We start from the raw sequence: 20,053 nt of genomic DNA on the forward strand, positions 1-20,053 counted from the left end.
TTGGAAATATTCATTAACGACTCGTTCAGTTCTTATCAGTTTTTACCCGTATTTGAATCGATTGAGCCATTTGAACCAAAATATTATTTTAGAATGATTGAATGGATCACTTAACAGTTGACAATTTTTATTTAAAGCCCACCAGCCCGGTTCACAATAGGACGACATTTTTGGACCTTTATAAGATGAAATTGATAGGAATTAATATGATTGAATATTTACTATTTTGTAATTTCATTTTCGAATATTATAATAATTGTATTATTATAATACTTATATATTTAAGTTTATACTTTATTTTATAATTGAAAATTAATATAAAATATATTAAAATAATAATATAAAGGTACATACATGACACATGACATTTTTATAATTTATACCACAGAATAGATTAAATTTAATCTATTCTGTGTTTATACTATATATATTTTTGACCGTGTGGCGGCGTGTGCTAACAATAAATGAGCATGTCTTGACACTGCAATAGGTATTATTCTACTCTATTATTATATAATGTAAAATATATGTATAACAGGAATCGACATATTCCAACAGAGTAAAGCAATATTTATTTAAAAAAAAAATGAAATGATGCATTATTAGATTTATTAAATATGTATTGCTAACTGAAAGTTATTTAAAGTTTAAACTGTTTTATAAATTTGGGACTCAACTTTACAATTTACAAGGTAAAACTAAAATAAATTTAAATTTATTTATAAAATAAAAAAAATTAATATTTAATATTAAATATTATTTTATCAGTGTAAAATCACATAATTATGAACCGCAAAAGAAGTGTGATTTGGAACCATTTTTCAATCATATCAGATACTATAGCTAAATGTAGCTATTGTATGCAGACTATAAAATACACTGGGGGATCTACTGGTAATCTGATGAGACACTTAAAAACCAAGCATGTTACTATACAATTAACACGAAATATAACTAATATAGAACCATCAGTTAATCAAATAGAGGCTAGTGTAGATAATCCTAATGAAATTATTAGACCTGTAGATACAAATTTAATGCCATCAACTTCTTCATCATTGTGTAATGCTCCATCCACTTCTTCCAGACAAGCAAATTTATCCAACTACTTAACAAAACCTTTATCGATATCTAAATCTAAAGCAATTGACCAGCAACTAACAAAATTTATAGTAAAGCATTACCATCCATTTTCTTTGGTTGAAGAATCCGAATTCTGCAATTTAATTAAAATGCTTGCTCCAAACTATGCTATGCCATCAAGAAAAACAGTATCGAATAATTTACTTTTACAAGTGTATAATGACACTTTTCAAAAAGTTTCAAAAGATTTGCAGGATGCTACATCAGTAGCATTAACTACCGACGGTTGGACTTCAATAAATAACTCGAGTTTCATAGCTATAACAGTACATTTTATCAACTCAGAAACAAAATTATGTTCTCGACTCTTAGGTTGTATTAATTTTAATGAAAAGCATACAGCTAATGAACTATCCAACTTTTTAAAAAAAATTGCTCAAGAATGGAAATTAGAAAACAAGATATCCGCTGTCGTAACAGATAATGCCTCTAATATTAAAGCAGCAATTCGGTTAACAAATTGGAGGTATGTTCCATGTTTTGCTCATGTTTTAAATATAGGCATACAAAATGGACTCTTGCAGTTACAGCCAGTTCTGAAAAAAATTAAAGATATTGTAGAATATTTTAAAAGAAGCTCAAGTGCTCTTTTAAAACTTAATAATATACAAAAACAAACAGGAGTGGAAGTTTTAAAGCTTATACAAGAGTGTAAAACACGTTGGAACTCAGCATACAATATGATGTCCAGAATATTAAAAATTAAGGAACCAGTTCTCTCCACTTTAGCTATCATGAATAATGAATTAAATTGTATAACCAATCAAGAGTGGGAACTAATTGATTCAGCATGCAAGTTACTTGGTATTTTCAATAATGTAACAGAGGAAATGAGTGCTGAACAAAATATTACAATTTCAAAGCAAAACTTATATTATAGATTTTTAATTGACCATTTAAATACATTTATCTATGAAAAGAATTCTAATGAAATAATCATTCAAATGGCGTCTGAGATAAAAAAAACTTTATATAACTATTTTAAAAATTTAGAAGATAATGAAATTCAAGGACAATCAATAATTCTGGACCCTAGATTTAAAAAATTTGGTTTTTCCAATGAAAATAAATTTCAAAATTCAAAAACAAACTTACAACAAAAATTACAATCCCTAAATATTGAAAATGAACCAGTAGCGGCATCCAATGAACACACAGTGACTGAAATTGCATCAACAAGTACTTCAGATATTTGGAAAAGTTTTGATGAACAAGTTAGTTCACTTGTAGGTCAAAACAATTCATCTGTTGCAAGTGTAGTTGAAATGGACAAATACATGAATGAATGTCTTCTCAGTCGTCACATGGACCCATTAAAGTGGTGGTCAGAACGGAAACATATTTACCCTCGGTTATATGAGATGATGAAGAGAAGATTGTGTGTGCCAGCAACGTCTGTACCCAGTGAACGTATTTTTTCTAAGGCTGGCCAAGTTTTGACACAACGACGAAGTAGGATGACAACTTCAAAAGTTGAAAAAATTATCTTTATTCAAGCTAATTTATAAATTCATATTTATTATTGTATTTTAAAATTTAAAAATACTATACAAAAAATATAAACCTACTTGCAAGTAAGAAGTAGTATGAAAAAGAGTACTATTTATGTTAGATTTGTTTAAATAGTTATTGTTAAGTTGCTCAAAATATAACAAATGTGTTGTTATAAAAAAAAATTGGTAATAATTTATAAAGTAGTTAAATGTTTGTTGACTGTTGAGGAATAATTATAATCTGTGTTACGTAATTATTTTATTTTACCTGCATATTGTTTTATAAATTTATATTTTATAAAAAGGTTAATACAATAATAAATAATAATATGGATATAGGTAGTTGTTATTTTGTTACTTGTTTGTTGTTTCATTCATAATAAAATATAAAATGATAATAATAATTTTTATGGATATGTAGTGATAAGTTATCACTAAACATATACCAAACTTACGTTCAATTACGTTCACTATTTCTACAGTGTGGTTCAGATCGACAATCGACAAGCATTGGTAATCAAAGATCCGTAACGATCGACGACCGATACGGCGATACGTTACAATGAGCATGAGCCGACTGATTCATATTGCAGGGAACAGAGTAAACGACAATAAAAAAAAAACCAATTGACCGAATCTTTCCGTTACTCGGTTCAGGAACGAATCGGATCTTCTCAACGATTCGTTCAAAATGAACGGGTCGTTCGCATGCGACTGTCGCATGCGCTGAAGTGAGCAAGGTTATTCTGAATAGAGTATATTTAGATCGGGGTTTTTTTTGATATCCTATCTGTTATTATGCCTCCAAAACGCAAATCAGTTTCCGCGGCGGCTTCGGAGCCGGACTTGTTGTTACGTTCCCGTGCCTCTCGTGACATAGCGTTACGTAAAATTTGCAATTTAGACGTGTTAGCGCGGGAGGCGCTAACGGAGGTTGAGAAGCAACCATTGTACTTCGCGCACTACGTATCGCTTGATAAATATATTAATCAATTCGAAGAGCAGCAACAAGAAGTATTAAACGCCATGTTAGATTCGGGAATACACGATGATTTCAATAATTTAGTACCTGATGCTTAGCTTTTATGGCTGTGTAATGTTTTAATGTTAATTTTACTGCTTTTATTGTGCTAACATACCCAAACATCCAAAATATTTTTCCTATTCATAATATTTATTGTAAATATTTTTTTAGATGCTATCAAAAAGCAAAATAAATTTAAAAATTCATCTCAAAATGAATTGGAGGATATCATCAAATATGTTCTAGCTTAAGCCCCGTTAAATTTAAAAATAATTTCTGATAAGAATTTCTCGACTTAAATTTCTTTTTTTTTACAGTTGAAGGATTGATTTTTTTTTTATTTTAATTCATAATGTTATAAAATTCTCACAAGCTATGATAATAAGTTAAAAAATATTTTGTTTTATTATATAATTTTACTTAATATATAATATATGTTATTTATCATGACTATTTAAAAAAAAAAAAGTAAACATGTTTATTTATATATTATACTATATAATATATTATGTTTTATTTTATAATAATAATCCCCTTAATAATATTTTCATGAAATTCAAGCTTCCACACCTATATAATTATATGTGCAAATGTTAATTCGTTTATGTTAATTTTAATTACTAAAAAAATATAATTTCATACACCTTTATGTGTTATATGCTTTTAATTTATTTTACCTAACATTTTGCCTATTTATTAGACCTGTATATTTATAAAAGATATCATGGTTAACATTTTATATTTTAATAATATAGGTATATTATAATATACAATTATATATTATAATCTACTTCATCTGTGTAATGTGTGCACTGTAATGCTTAATTATTAAATGCCAATAATAATAAAATAAAATAAAAAACTCAGAATTTGTATATCATAATAATAATGGACTGTATTTAAATATAATTTTACAGCACACCACACACATTTAATTGTAAATAATTAATAATAAAATAATACAATCGCCTAATTAATTATATATTATAATAAAATCACTACCGGGGTGTAGGCGCCCACCTGCTATATAATATAAATTTCAATATTTGACCAAAAAACGTATAAACCAACTCGGCTATACGTATAATAATAGTATAATAATAACAATATAATAATAATACAAAATTAATAATATAAAATATCGCGTATCACCTGTTATGATGGCGCATTACCGTACATATAGTGCAGTTTCCGTGACCCACACGGCGAAGATTGAACTGCAAATATAATATTTAATATCCGAAGATGACCAAAATCCAGGTCGAGTGCCCAACGCACCAACAAACTCGCACCCGCGCGCGATATACAATTAATTGAATGCACCCATATGCAAACAATTAACATAAAATTATCGTAATACGTTAAGACACAATACTTGCATTAAAAACATTGCCACCGATAGCAAAAAATGGCGACGCGAAGCATGTAAAAATAACGGTCCTACGATGACGACGATGGGCCGGAGAAGACTGAAAAATATTAAAAACTGTCCTTTGTTCGAGGCGGCAGCTGATTCGAACTATACAACGGCGGGGGAAGTAGGGTCCGTCTAGAAGTTTCTGTCTTATCGGTGACGACCCTTGACCGAGTGTTGTGTATTGTAATTTTTTTGAAATTTGGTACCGAACATCCTCCCGCCTTTGAAAGGACGTCTTTCAAACGAAATTTATGGATTATGATGGTATAACTTAAAATAAAAAAAAAAAACAAACCGCGATCGTGGGTGTATATGCAACAAAAAATAATAAAACAACATTATAATAGAATAATTATGCTTAGGCCCGGTTTTTCAATCACCCAGTTATTCGTCAGATAGTTATTCATCGGATAAACTTATTTGTCGAATAATCTTCTGAATAAATTGATAACTGTTTTTCAATGTAATCTTATTCTTCAGATAGCTATTCGACGGATAAAGTTAATGGCATTTTATTGATACTTATATGTGGTAGGAATTGTGCATTATGGTACAAGTCCTACATGCTGATTTAATTATGATTGGTCAATGATAACGTTGGTTATTGTGATAATGTGATATTTGTTTATAATAATAATTTAAATTATTTCGTTTTGAATGTTTTGATGCTGGTGCGCCTTTTTAAATTTTAAAGTAATTATTTTTGTTTTTACATTCAAATTAAATTGTATATTTTCAATCGATATGTCTAACAATAAAAACAATGAAAAAAGATCCAGGGCAACGAATTTTAGTTTTCGAGAAAAAGAGTTGTTGTTAAATATTGCGCTTGAAAACCGACATATATTGGAGAACAAACAATTAAATGCAGTATCCTGGAAGGATAAAAATAAGTGTTGGCTGATAATTGCTGAAAAATACAATTCTACAACAACAGGCTGTGTATGAATTTAAATTTTGTATGTATAAAATATGATTGTACTATTTTTGTTATAGCCAAGAGATTCTACAAGTCTTCGTTTGAAGTATGAATCTGTAAAAAAACAATTACGTGGAACTAAGAGCGATTTGTTTAAAACAGGGGGTGGTCCTTATAAAGATCCTTATACAGTTTCCAGTGATTCGGAGAAAGCTCTATATGAAATACTGCAACTGTCGATAGAAGGACTACCTAGTAAATATGATAGCGATTGTAAGTAGTTTTCTATAAACATTTAATATCTTTTATAATTAAACCATTCTTTTTTTATATAACCTTGATTAAATTTAATTAAATTCATAGCTATCTAATAGTTGTATTTAAATATTGATGGGTTAATTATAATAGAAAATTGAACAAGTCAAGTCAGATGGCATTTCTGTATTTTAACTCAGGTTTTTTTTGTTAAGGTTAGAAAATTTATTTATGTAGTTAACACAAAATTTGACTTGTGTATTGTGATCATCAAGTTAAGATCAAAGTTTTTGTATAGAGATCCTAAAAATTATTTTAATGGGTACTCTAAAAAAATAAATAATAATATTACTCAACGTTAAAATACCTTATAATAAATATATAAGTACCTATATTTTTTTTTAGTTCATTACCAAGAGCAAGACATTACTTGCATTGGTCATATATATGAATCTAATAGCTAATAACTAATGAATTAATTATTTTTTTTTTTTTTGCAATAGTGACTGAAAACATTGATAGCTTTGAATTAACTAAATATAATCAAGGCCCCTTGAAACAAAATTCAGTAATTGAACAGGAGATAATATTTGATGGTCATGAGTTTATGGTTAATGAAGAGGATGAATCTATATTACATTGTAAAGGTAGTAATACCTTACTACTATACTAATAATTATAATAAAAATTGAGTTTTGTCCATGTCCAATTTATTAATAATCATTCAAATGAGTTAATTGTATATTGTATATTTATTTTATAAAAGTATTGAACTTGGAGGATACATTGCATGCAACAAATGAAACACTAATGGACAATCCAATAAATAATCAGCCTGGTACCTCTAGTAAATATGAAAACACTCATTTATGGACCCCATTAGAGTCCACAAAACTATTAAGAACAACCGAAAAACATCAAAAATTAGCAAGTATGAGATAAATACCGGAGTGTTATCATCACCTGTGTAAATATTAGTTTTTATATTATTTCTAGTAAAAAAAAAAAAATCATAGTGTTTTTGAATGGCACAAACGGTTTTGTAGTGGAAGGGAGGACGTCGAAGACGATGATCGTTCTGGACGTCCTACCACGTCTTCAACAAACGAAAACGTTGAAAAAATCGACAAAATTATTCGGCAAGATCGTCGATTAAGTGTTAGAGCTGTAGCAGAGATGGTAAATATTGATAGAGAAAGTGTTCGTAAAATTTTAGTTGAAAATTTAAATATGAAAAAAGTGTGTGCTAAAATGGTCCCTAAAAATTTAACGATTGATCAAAAATTCAATCGAAAAGAAATTTGTTCAGACACTTTAAAAATCATCAAAGACGATCCATCTTTTATAAATAATATTATTACGTGTGATGAAACATGGATTTTTACATATGATCCTGAAACTAAGAGGCAATCCATGCATTGGAAGACACCAACTTCCCCAAGAATGAAGAAAGTACGAATGAGCAAGTCGAAATTCAAAGCAATGCTCATTGTTTTCTTTGACATTAAGGGAATAATTTTTGTTGAATGGGTTCCTAGTGGGCAAACAGTCAATCAATATTATTATAAAGAGGTATTAATTAAATTAAGAGAACGTGTCAGAAAGAAGCGACCAGATCTATGGAAAAATGGCTGGGTTCTTCACCAAGACAATGCTCCAGCTCACAGTGCATTTTCAATTCAACGTTTTTTAACTGAAAAAAAAATTTCTGTGCTTCAACATCCCCCGTACTCGCCAGACCTTGCTCCTTGTGACTTCTTCTTATTCGCAAAAATTAAAAGTTTATTAAAAGGAACCCATTTTCAAACAGTCGATGACGTAAAAATGAAAACGGCAGAACTTCTAAAAGGGCTGAATGAAAGCGATTGGCAACACTGTTTTCAAGAATGGCAGCGACGTATGCAACAATGTATTGATGCTGAGGGAAGGTACTTTGAAGGTGATAATCATTAAATTATAAGATTTTTAAAATAAACAACTTTTATTCAAAAAGTCTCGTTATTTTATTGTCATACCTCGTATCAAAACTGTAAAATATTCTTCAGTTAACTGCTGTCTTGCATTTCCTTTTTTTTGGTTCATGTTCCTCTCTTAAATTTAAGTCATCTATAATTGGCATATACATACCTAATAGTTCAGGTGGTTCTAAATCATTATGATCGCATGCTATATTATGCAAACTACAACATGCAACGATCATAGCTTGGGTGGTTTCAATTTTTAAGCGTGATCCAAAAGATAGGATTGGAAACCTTCGTTTTAGAACCGCATATGATCTCTCAACTGGATTCCTAGTTCTAATTAAAGATTCGTTATATAACCCTTCAGGGCCATTTTGAGGATTTAAGTATGGAGTGACAACATATTGTGAATTAGCGTAGCCACTATCAGCTACAATTAGACTATTTTTCCAATAACCACTGACCAATTTATTGTAAACACGTGACTTCTTAAAAATAGTTTGATCATGACTTGACCCTGGCCAACGTGCAACGACATCCATTATTTTCAAATCTGGACATGAAATTGTTTGTACGTTTAAAGAAAAATACTCTTTACGGTTTCTAAAGTATTCACTATTGGGACCACCTATTAACATTGTTTTAATTTTATTAAAGTAATAGAATACTACTAATAAATGTTACATTAAATTTTACCAGGGTTTTGAATTTTGATATGAGTGCAATCAATTGCACCTATTGTTCTTGGGAATCTTGCTATTTGATAGAAACGACGTTGTAAATTTCTTATCTCAGTTTCGGTCTCTGGCATACGGATGAATCTTGATCGAAGTTTTGCTATAGCTACACTGACATCTCGTACAATTATACAAGCCGTGGTTTTACTCACACCCATAAAATCACCAGCCGTTATCAAGAAATTGCCTGTAGCATAAAATCGCAAAGTCAACAATACTTTGTTAATCGCGGTCACGGCATAATTCCTTAAATACATTTATAAATCATCATTTAAATGACGTATTTTGATGCATAAATAATATTATTTATGTATGTGTCAAACATGTATTTAAGCTCACCTATTGGTTTGTGATGACATTTCATCTTCAATTTATTCTACTACTTGAAGAACAACATCCTTTCCAAGTCTAAATCTTACCCTGAAATCATGGTCATCCCATTTTTCAAAATGATCAAGTCTTTGGTGTACCGTGTACACACGAAGTTGATAATTTAAAAATTGAATTAATTCGTAGTCATCGTCGTCTTCAAATAAATCCATATAATCCATGATAAATTAACAGTAAAAAGCCACAGTACTTTAATTTAATTTGTAAAATCAAAAATCAAAATTAAAAACTGGCTTTTTGTAATAAAATATAATCAGATAAACAATAGGAATATGTTATCAGCTGTAAGTTATCCGCCGAATAATAATTAATTGATACAAAAAGTAGCAGATAACTTATTCGTAACTATATTTGTCAGATAAGCTTATTCGGACATTGAAAAACTGATTATTATCTATTTGTTCTTATCTGTCGAATAACTATTGTTATTCGACGAATAAATTCAATTGAAAAACCGGGTCTTAATACAATAAAAAATAAAAGTATAAGTCCAAACGCATCAATTTTCCGGCGGCGTTCATCCTCCACGGGTAGTTTGGTAACCTTAACAACTGGCCGTTTGAGAAGGCCGTCGGCTATGCGAATGGTTACAACGCGGATAACTCCGTCAGGACCTGGATGTACCTTTGATATGCGTCCGAGTTGCCATGACATCGGTGGATGATTGGGTGTATGAACTACGACTAAATCGCCTACGGCCAGGTTCTCCGCTTGTTTGAACCACTTCTTGCGTCCTTGCAAAGTCTGTAAATATTCGTGGCTCCAACGACGTCAAAACGACTGTAGCGCTTGACGAATCAGTTGCCAACGTCTTAACCCGTTAATTGGTACCTCTGTGACATTTTCGTCAGGAATGGCTAAGAGTAGCTGTCCAATTAAGAAGTGTCCTGGAGTGAGAGCTTCTAGGTCATTGGGGTCACTTGATAAGGATTGTAGGGGTCGAGAATTTAAGATACCTTCACTTCTTATTACCAGTGTTGTCATCTCTTCGATTGTATATGTCTGCGCTCCTACGACCTTCTTCAATTGCGTCTTCGAACTTTTAATTGCAGCTTCCCAAAGGCTGCCAAAGTGCGGCGCAGCCGGCGGATTGAAGTGCCATTCGCACTGAATATGGGAAGCAATGGCTTGACGAACATTATTTGCTTTGAGCAAAGCCTTAATTTGCTTCGCGGAACCCACATAATTTGTGCCACAGTCTGTGTAAATGTTGGCCGGAATTCCACGGCGTGACGTAAAACGGTCCATGGCTGCGAGAAATGATTCTGTTGATAGATCAGTTACGATTTCTAAATGTACTGCTTTCACAGCCATACATATGAATAAGGCTAAATATGCCTTTTGAGTCCGGAACCCGCGTCGACGACTCTCCTTCACGATGAATGGACCTCCATAGTCCATGCCCACATTATAAAATGGTCGATTTGCGGTGACTCTGGAAACAGGGAAGTCCGCCATAAAAGGCTGAGGAGTACTGGCCCGATATTTGGTGCATGGAATACATGAATATATTGCTCGGCGTACAGCTGCTCAGCCCGAAATTATCCAATATTGTCGACTTATCATAGAAAGTACTACTCTCGCCCCACCATGTAACAATAGCTGATGATAATACCGAATTATCAGCTCGGTGAGATGGCACCGTTGTGGTAGCAATATAGAGTGTTTCGCGTTGTCGTCTAGTGTCGAATGCTTCAAACGTCCTCCAACTCGAATTAATCCCACTTGATCCACATAGGGAGCCAATTGAGCTAAAGTGGCTGGTGCAATGTCCCGATATGCTGCGATTTGTTTGTGTAGGTTAGAGTAATACATTTTTTGGGTACATTTGATGGTCCTGTATAAAGCTTGATATTATTACGCAAGTGATATAGGTCCCGACGACGCAGGACGCTTTCGCGCTCGATTAATAAATCGAAGACAATATCCTATCACACGTTGCATCAGGGATAGAGAAGAAAAGCGTTCCATCCATTGACCCTCCTCTTCATGGATGTGCAGTATACATTGTACCGTGTTCTTAAGTTCTGGTAATTCGTCTAATGATACCGTAATTTCTGTAGATGGAACCACTGGCCAATGAGAGGCATCCTGACGTAGAAAATCCGGACCTGACATATGCTTGGAGCACGACAACAGCTCTCTTGGAAGCATACCTCTGGAAGCTGGGTCTGCTGGATTTTCAGACGTACTCACGTGCGCCCATTCGCAATTGGGCACCAGTGCATGTATCTTGACCACCCGATTGGTAACAAATATTTTAAATTGTTTTTGTTCTCGCGTAAGCCATGCTAGAACAACTGTGGAGTCTTTCCAAGCTCTGATTTTGTCGACGGTAATTATGGATTTCAATAGTTCAAAATTGTGCGACAATAATAGTCTGGCCAGAAGTAGAGCCGCGCACAACTCGAGCCTAGGAATTATCACTGTGATATCAATTTGTGATCCCTTCAATGGTGCTATCTTGGTTTTACATGCGATAAAATAAACATGGAAGTGACCCAAGTTGTCAGCTATCTATAAAAATACTAGTGCTGCATATCCGCGTTGTGTAGCATCGGCAAAACCCACCATCTGCACTTCCTTGAGTCGACGGATATCGATGTGACGAGGTAAAGAAACACGTGACAACCACGGTAACTCGTCTAGGAACTGCCGCCACTTCAACCGTAACGATGTGGGTAATGAGAGTCCGATCCCAGTTTCAGATCCATAGATCTTGCATCAATCCTTTAGCCCATAGTAAAACCGGACCTAGGGTGCCGATTAGATCATACAGCCGTGCGATTGTAGATAACACTATCTTTTTGGTAATCGACCCGTCGTCGGTGTTTCTGTGATATCCGAAGGTATCGGTTGTAGAATCCCAATGTACTCCTAACACCTTCAAAGCCGTGTCTTCAGTAGGTGTAAAAGTTAATTCGATGGCCTGATCCTCGATCGATATGCATCTCAGCACAACATCGCAGTTGCTTGCCCACTTTTTCAGCTCAACTTTACCTTGCTGTAATAAATTAACAAGGTCCTTCTGCACGGCCAACAGGTCCTCAACGCAAAATCTGACCTAACGCAAAACGTCAATCCTTTTTTTTAACAAAAAAAGAATAAACAAAGATAATGAAGATATGGCAAAGGAACAAAATGGACAGTTGGAAGAAAGAAGAGAGGAATCTTCTATTGCAGTTAATGAGGAGGAAACTCCTACTAACTGCAAGAAGAGATTCAGGGAAGAGGACGGTGAGGGCATAGAAAGCTTCACTTACGGCGCGGGGTCTATAACAGACACCACCGAATTGCGGGATTATACCTGCAATTTGGGACGCCGTGGGAGGGAGCTGTCTGATGAGCTTCTCCGTCTTGTCGTTACGATGAGACTGGAGAAGTCAGCTATGACGAAGGCCAGGGAGGAGAGCTTCATGAAGACCCGTGCAAAAATCATGGGTGTCGTAGACGAACTCGTTTACGCGCAAATGATAATGCAGGGGAGACTTCTGGAGGCGCGACACCTGAGGCGTTCCGAGCTGGTGAAGGGAGCAACTCCAGTAGAAGGAGTCGAAGAAAGGAGTGTACCTGCGGAGATGACATCATCGCCAATGGACACCCTGATCAGAGACGACTTTGAAAAAGTTGTTACCGACATTCATGACGAGGTAATAAAAGAGAGGAAAGCGCTAAAGAGGAAGAAGAAAAGTGAAAGGAAGTCGAAAAGAAGGAAGGAGAAGGAGAAGAGTGTGGAGTCGGAGTTGGAAAAGGGTCCTAGGCCTGAGGCTATAATGGACCCCAAGGCATCAACCTCGAAAGAGGTGACTGTCGCCAGGCCGACTGGAAAGGCTCCGGTTCAAAGGTTGTTGAAAAACAACCCAAGAAAAAGAACCAAGTACAGAAGGCGTCGGTGACAGAAGGGCGAAAACGGGAGGAAAACCCGGTACGACCCCTCCTTGAAAAGTCTGGGGCACAGAAGCAAGGCGCTTGGACGACAGTGAAGAAGAAGGTTAAAAAAGTGAAGAGGGCCGTCCCAAAGGATGTTAGAATACTCCTGGAAGAAACAAAGAAGGTCAGAGAGAAGGGCTGCGGGGCGTTTATCATCAACTTGCCGCGGAAAGGAGAGGCTGGTTCGGAGAAACCAAAAGTTGTCCCAGAGGCAACCGAGGCAGATCTGATAAAGACTCTCTGGGAGGCGGTAAGGACAGGGATGCACAACCCAAAGTTTAAAAAAGTGAAAAAGGTCGAGGCGGAAAAATTGTACGTGGAGCCGAATGATGAGGAGAGTCGGAAGCTGCTCCAAAACGCTTCGCTCGACCTCCGTCAGGCGGGCGAGAGAAACCCTCGAGTTAAAATATTCGGGGTAGGAATTGAGGTCAAGGATAGTGAAATGCCTTTCAACTGGAAAAGCAGAACTTTAGTTCTGTAAATCTAGGGATGGGCTGGAGTAACAGCCTCGAACTGATTCCTAGGAACAATAGGGTTACGAGTAGGGGACGTGACGTGGAGTTTGAGGTCACGCCCGAGGTTGCTGGCGAGATTGTGGGCCAAACGTTGTTCGTTGGGCTGTCCCGTTGTCGGGTGGGCCCCAGTGTAAAAGTATTGCGGGGCCATAAGTGCCAGCGATATGGACACATTGGTGCGTCCTGCAAGGCTTCGGTGGTGGTCTGCGGGCGGTGTGCTGGCTCGCATCACGCTGCGTGCTGTACTGCTCGTCCGGCCGCGATACGGTGTGCTTGTTGCGCCGCTAGTGGTTGGGAGAGTGCCCAGATAGCAATTTGAAAACATTAATATTTTCACAATATTTGAATTAGGTTATGCTACAAATATTTACTTTAGAATATTATACTGTTATTTTGAAAATATTTGATCTCCAAACATTGAAACGCAAATATAGTCACAACATTTTCTAATTATTACATATCAAATATTATATATCAATTTTCCATCATATATTTTGAAAATCTTTGATCTCCAAATATTTAAAGCCAAATATAGTCACAAGATTTTCAAATTATAACATATTAAATATTATATATCAATTTTCCATCATATATTTTGAAAATCTTTGATCTCCAAATATATAAAGCCAAATATAGTCACAAGATTTTCTAATTATTACACATCAAATATTATACATCAATATTTTCCATCCTAGGATAGAACTGCAGCTGTTTGAAAATATTAAAAAATTATATTTGTACTGTTTTTTATCGTTATTGTATATTATAATTAAGTTTACTAATATATTATATAAAATATTTATAAATTATTTATCTACTGCAGACGTATCGTACTATATATTATACTATAATAGCTAGCAGAATAGATTTAAATTTTAAACCAATATTCAGATAAATTTGCTATAAGAGTAGTAACTTTTATAGATGAGCACCTTATTATTATTGAATTTTGTCATCATCAAAGGTGGGCAGTTGATGAGAAGAAATTATTGCAGTAGTGTTAAGTTAATAATTAATAAAAAAATATATTCAACACTAAAATGTTAGGTATAATTATAATTATAAATAAATAAATATTTATTAATACCTAAATGATTAACTTGGTTAAAAAGAAGTATTAATTAATTAATTTTTAATTACCACCTAGACCACATATAAGTACTATAATAGATAGAGATTGTAGGGCAACTTCTAATTGTATTAAACAATAATGAGTTAATACATAAATAGTTTGTGTATTATTATTTATTATGTAATACACAAATACAATAATGCTAGCTAATAATATGATTGACTTAAATAATTATTGTGTAGGTACAATAAAATTAATTGAACAATAAAAAAAAAACAGTAATTAGTTTAACTAGAAAAATTATTAAGTTTGGTGGAAAGTAAAATGTTTAAAAAAATTAAGTCATGAGTTAAAACCGGGTACCTTACTGTTTATATACATATTTTGAGTAGCTAATAAAAAGTTAAATTATATAGTTTAATTAAAAGAATAAAAGCAATTGAAAATCCAGCTGATCATCTGATTCTGTACAGTATAATTAAACTGGTAAATAGTATTTTAATTGTAATATATATTATCATGAAAAAATAAAATAAAATAATACCTAACAATTTCATTTTGGTTGTATAGAAAATGATGAAATAGAAATTGTGAACAATTTAATATAGCTCTTTAATTGCAGAAGTTCCATGTTTGTATAGCATTCAACTTGCAATACAATATATTACATATATATAATATAAACCATTTATTTTAACTTCTATTGATTTTTATAAGCGACAATATAGGGTATAGGTACAATTGTAGCACACATAATCTTGCTACAGCCTACAGGTCTAGCAAATTGCTATACTTATAGCATGAATAATTATTGCTAGAATAGATGCAAATAAGATGGGATCCTGTATTTTCAAAAAAATAATGAACTTATTTCTAGAAAGTATTATACTGTTACTCTATATTCAGATTCTTGAGAAGAATAATAAAACAAGAATTCTCATATTGCAGCCATGTTTATTGTTTATTAAAAAAAAAAAACTCAAATATAAATAATCAATCATAAGTTCCTTGTGCCTGGTCACACTCATATGAAATGTGACAGTGACGATACCTAGATTAAAAAAAAAAAAGTCAGAAATTTCTATTTGTTATCCCTATAGAGACTGGGCAACTCTTATAAGACACGATGTACCAACAAAATAAAGCCATTTATTGTTCATGAACTTAAACAAAATTGTTTTTATGATTTTGCATCATCAGAGGCTCACCCAGCATTTTTTTTTTTTTTTTGGTGGGGGCTAAATTAAATAATTTCAAATATTAATAGTAGTTCCAAATTGTTACAATACATTTACATATTATTATCAATAGGTAGGTACTACAATAAATAATATGTCATTTATTTATATTCAATAAAAATGACATTATATTATTAGTTAAACTTGAACATTTTCATTAAATACCTGAGAAAGGTAATCAAATAAGATGATGTATTTTATTATTATTGTTCATTTAGATTATGGGCCTACTATCTTAAAAATGCTAATATTATGCATATTTATATAATCTTGCTTGAGCTTAAACATTAGTACAATGATATAATATTTTAATAATTATTAAGTCCAAGTTAAATTGATCATAATGGCATTAAGTCATAATTTTTAGGACTAAGGCAAAAAGGCAAATACTAAAGCAATTATCTGAGCAATTATCTCATGATCTAAAATAATGAGAACTAATATGTGGACAAAATCATAAAGAGCTTGTTTCTTTAATAACAAAACTATTTTTGGTTAAAATATTTAATCATAATAAGTCTTAGAAAATTAATTTTTTAAACATTAAATTACTAGGTCTCGCCTTGAAAACTTATTAATTATGACTTATGATGTCCTTTTTCCCTGACACCAAAGATATTATAATAGTTTGTATTATAGCCACAAGTCACTTATAAATACCATATAATATATAGGCACCTATATATAGGTATTATAGTAATACTAATATTATTGCATTAATGTATATACATTACATTATTGGCTAGATCCACAGAATAAGCATGCTTATATGTATACATACGCTTACATGCATGTGTAGGTATATGGTACATGATTTATTTGTATGATGTATCATCAGGTATAGTGATATATTGATTTGATCGACTAAAATAATATTTGTGACAGTTGTTGTTTTTATATAATATTATTAATAAATAATAATTCATTATATGAACTCATAATTATAAAACAGTATCAAAAAAATATTATATATAATGTAAGTACAGTAAAACCTCGTTAAGACGCTCTCGAAGGGGAAATCGTAAAACCGCGCAATATGCGGGATAGCGTTATAGGCGATATCCCGCCTATTACGCTCTTAAAGCGCTATAGGCGATACCCGCATATTAAAAGCGTTTTAAATGTGATAATATGTATGTACATAGATAGAATAAATTAGAAAAATGTTCATAGTGTGACTTGTTATGTATTACACAGTAACATAAGTTGTATTTAAAATTAATAATAAAAAAACATCAAATATACATACAATAAAATTATTAGGAACATATTTTATAATTATGTATTATTTTCTTGGATTAAAAAAAGTGGTAATGGTTGGTTGTTTCAATACATTATTTTTATATTTATTCAATAAGAAATTTTCCACCCTACCTAGATATAGAAGCATGTTTTCGGAGCCATCAGTTGCAGTAAGTGCCTGTCTCAATGTAGATATTGATTGTACAGTACTAGCGATTGACGGAAGTGGTGGAATGTATTCTTCCTCATCATCACTTGGCTCATCTGGTTCATCGTTTACTGTAGCCTGATTGATAATTTCTTCAAGTTCTAGTGCCTCGTTCGTTATTAATTGGTCGTCAATGGATGTGTAGCCTGGATAAACCTCCTCAAAGTCCCGAAATTCGTCTGAGTCCAAAACGTGAGGGTCTTCTTGTGAGACGTTATCAAAATAGGCTTTGTTGAAACAGTTTTTAATAACTTCTGGTTTTATCTCATCCCACGCAATTGAAACATAATGAATAGCATCTAAAACATTGATTTTGGGGATTTCTGCATCGGTCACCGATTCCATTTCTAGTAAATACCGTTGAACTAATTTCTTACGGTATTTCTGTTTTAAAACTTTGATCACACCTTGATCAAGGGGCTGAAGCTTGCTCGTAGCATTTGGCGGGAAAAACACAAGTTTGATATTTGTAAGGGTTATTTCTTTCGGATGAGCAGGGCAATTATCGACAAATAAAAGGATGTTTCTTTTCTGTTTAACGAACTCGCAGTTGAGCTGTTGAACCCATTCAATGAATAAACTTCCAGTCATCCACGCACGGTTTTGAGCTTTATAATCACACGGTAAAGTGTGTACATTTTTAAAACATCGGGGGGATTTCGATTTACCTATTACCAAAAGTTTTAGCTTGTCAGTTCCAGACCAATTTGAGCAAGTTAAAACAGTTAACCGGTCCTTACTTAACTTACCACCATGACATGTTTCGTCTTTCATCACAAGTGACTTATCTGGCATCAATTTAAAGAACAAGCCAAACTCATCAGCATTGTATATATCCTCGGGTGAATAATCTTTCAACAAATTTGGTAGAATTGTCTCTTTCCACGATTTAATACTGTTGTCATCTACAGCATCGGCTTCCCCACAAATTTTACGATAGACAATACCGTGCCTTTTTCTAAAACGATCAAGCCAACCATTAGATCCACCAAAGTCCGTTATGTTCAACCTTTTTGCGATCTCATTTGCTTTTTCTGTCAAAACGGGACCATTTACAGCCAAATTTAATGTGCGAGCTTGTCGAAACCACTCCAACAAAATATTTTCCAACTGCTCATTTTTACCATTTCTAACCTTTTGACGTTTCGTACTGCCTGAAAAAGCGTTTTTTTCAATTTCTTTCCGGTTCTTCAATATGGTCCGCAACGAAGAGGAGGGCAATCTTAATTGGTCGGCAATTTGTTGTTTATTGAATACACCAATTTTTTCATCATACAGTTTAATAATTCTCAATTTATCGTCAATAGACAAAGCTTTCCTTTTCACTCCGGCACTACTAGATGACGTAGACGCACTCGTCATTTTAAACCACACACGAATAACAATAAACAAAACATACAAATTATAAATCTGCGTGTGATTTCACGTGTACACTTCAACGTCCGATCATATAACTAACGTACGTACGTACTAACGAAATATAGTAAGAGTATAAACCACATCAAGATGTTAATAATAAATATCAATTACTCGGTCGATAATAGATAAACGTTTCAACGAAATTCTTATCGCTGATTGTATTAATTGGGTTTTTTTCTATTTTGAAATGTTTGAGAAGCCAGCAATTAGAGCGTATTATGCGGGATTACGTAATATGCGGTGGCGTATTAAGCGTGTTTTTTTCAATGTTAAAAGTGTACAATTACCTGGGACCGGGAAAAATCCGCGTGTTAAGCGGGATGGCGTATTAAACGGGAGCGTCTTAACGAGGTTTTACTGTACTAGGTAACTTCGTTCAGTTACGTATTGCTATTAACAACAGATAAAAAGGTAACTCTTGAAGTTATGTGCTGTGATGTACCAGCCAAAAGCTATTTATTACGTGTAAAAGGACACTTCAGGATTTTTCATGTACTAGATGTACACATGAAGGGGAATATATTAACAACAGAGTTTGTTTTCCATATAAAGCTATTGGTCATAAAAGAAGTCATGATGATTATGTGTCAATGAATAATGAAGAGCACCATATTTCACCTATAATTTCATCTATCGTGTTAATACCCAATGTAAATGTAACAGACTTTTTCACTTGATTACATGCACTTAGCATGTTTAGAGTCATGAAAATTAATCAATCTTTGGATGACAAATGGTCCGCCCAAATGTACGTCTATCAAGTTTGAAAGTCAAAATTATCTTCTTCTCTAAATAAAATTCATAACTGTTTAACAAATGATTTGTTCGCAAACCAAGAGGAATTGAGGAATATCCTAGATATAAGGCAACAGAACTTAGGCAGTTTCTCTTATACAGGGCCAGTAGTTTTAAAAGGTATCTTATCTGATGAATGCTATCACATTTATGACACTGAATATAGCAATGAGAATTCTTTTAAGTACTGATCATTCTAAATATGTAGTTATGCCAATCTTTGGATTATTTTGAAACATTTGAGCAAATGACTGGTTCTCACTTTGTATCACATAATGTACATAGCTTACTTCAT

General features: G+C 33.1%; 4 protein-coding genes and 1 pseudogene across 4 annotated transcripts; 2 read left to right on the forward strand and 3 right to left on the reverse strand.

Moving 5' to 3' along the window:
• Window positions 1-785: 785 nt before the first annotated feature.
• On the forward strand, window positions 786-3,167 carry LOC112591904 (zinc finger BED domain-containing protein 1-like). The gene is made up of 3 exons (XM_025335845.1): window positions 786-1,947; window positions 2,281-2,536; window positions 3,119-3,167. Exons 1-3 carry the CDS (start codon window positions 786-788, stop codon window positions 3,165-3,167), a joined length of 1,467 nt encoding a protein of 488 aa, XP_025191630.1.
• A 2,654-nt stretch (window positions 3,168-5,821) lies between these two features.
• On the forward strand, window positions 5,822-7,193 carry LOC112591906. Its single transcript, XM_025335848.1, has 4 exons — window positions 5,822-6,019; window positions 6,074-6,269; window positions 6,755-6,898; window positions 7,018-7,193. The coding sequence occupies exons 1-4, from the start codon at window positions 5,822-5,824 to the stop codon at window positions 7,191-7,193; spliced, it is 714 nt and encodes a 237-aa protein (XP_025191633.1).
• A 1,056-nt stretch (window positions 7,194-8,249) lies between these two features.
• On the reverse strand, window positions 8,250-9,500 carry LOC112591907 (annotated as a pseudogene).
• Window positions 9,501-9,729: 229 nt separating this feature from the next.
• On the reverse strand, window positions 9,730-11,154 carry LOC112591908. The gene is made up of 3 exons (XM_025335849.1): window positions 10,955-11,154; window positions 10,171-10,813; window positions 9,730-10,083 (listed from the first exon to the last, which is right to left on the reverse strand). Exons 1-3 carry the CDS (start codon window positions 11,152-11,154, stop codon window positions 9,730-9,732), a joined length of 1,197 nt encoding a protein of 398 aa, XP_025191634.1.
• A 6,225-nt stretch (window positions 11,155-17,379) lies between these two features.
• Window positions 17,380-18,906, reverse strand: LOC112591909 (tigger transposable element-derived protein 4-like). Its single transcript, XM_025335850.1, has 2 exons — window positions 18,821-18,906; window positions 17,380-18,766 (listed from the first exon to the last, which is right to left on the reverse strand). Exons 1-2 carry the CDS (start codon window positions 18,904-18,906, stop codon window positions 17,380-17,382), a joined length of 1,473 nt encoding a protein of 490 aa, XP_025191635.1.
• Window positions 18,907-20,053: the final 1,147 nt, after the last annotated feature.

Source organism: Melanaphis sacchari, unplaced genomic scaffold (genome assembly GCF_002803265.2).
Source record: "Melanaphis sacchari strain LSU unplaced genomic scaffold, SCAv2.0 Contig1473_pilon_pilon, whole genome shotgun sequence".
Classification (NCBI taxonomy): domain Eukaryota; kingdom Metazoa; phylum Arthropoda; class Insecta; order Hemiptera; family Aphididae; genus Melanaphis; species Melanaphis sacchari.

Excerpts from the sequence above, each read along its gene's own strand:
- LOC112591904 (XM_025335845.1), top strand. The coding sequence starts at position 786 with ATGAACCGCAAAAGAAGTGTGATTTGGAACCATTTTTCAATCATATCA. Across the intron at positions 1,948-2,280 it reads TTCAGCATGCAAGTTACTTG|CGGCATCCAATGAACACACA; the intron begins GTATTTTCAATA and ends ATGAACCAGTAG. Across the intron at positions 2,537-3,118 it reads AGATTGTGTGTGCCAGCAAC|TGTGGTTCAGATCGACAATC; the intron begins GTCTGTACCCAG and ends CTATTTCTACAG.
- LOC112591906 (XM_025335848.1), top strand. The coding sequence starts at position 5,822 with ATGTCTAACAATAAAAACAATGAAAAAAGATCCAGGGCAACGAATTTT. Across the intron at positions 6,020-6,073 it reads ATTCTACAACAACAGGCTGT|CCAAGAGATTCTACAAGTCT; the intron begins GTATGAATTTAA and ends TTTTTGTTATAG. Across the intron at positions 6,899-7,017 it reads ATCTATATTACATTGTAAAG|TATTGAACTTGGAGGATACA; the intron begins GTAGTAATACCT and ends ATTTTATAAAAG.
- LOC112591908 (XM_025335849.1), bottom strand. The coding sequence starts at position 11,154 with ATGTATTACTCTAACCTACACAAACAAATCGCAGCATATCGGGACATT. Across the intron at positions 10,814-10,954 it reads CTCACCGAGCTGATAATTCG|TACTCCTCAGCCTTTTATGG; the intron begins GTATTATCATCA and ends ATATCGGGCCAG. Across the intron at positions 10,084-10,170 it reads CTGACGAAAATGTCACAGAG|ACTTTGCAAGGACGCAAGAA; the intron begins GTACCAATTAAC and ends GAATATTTACAG.
- LOC112591909 (XM_025335850.1), bottom strand. The coding sequence starts at position 18,906 with ATGACGAGTGCGTCTACGTCATCTAGTAGTGCCGGAGTGAAAAGGAAA. Across the intron at positions 18,767-18,820 it reads AAATTGAGAATTATTAAACT|ATTGCCCTCCTCTTCGTTGC; the intron begins GTATGATGAAAA and ends CGACCAATTAAG.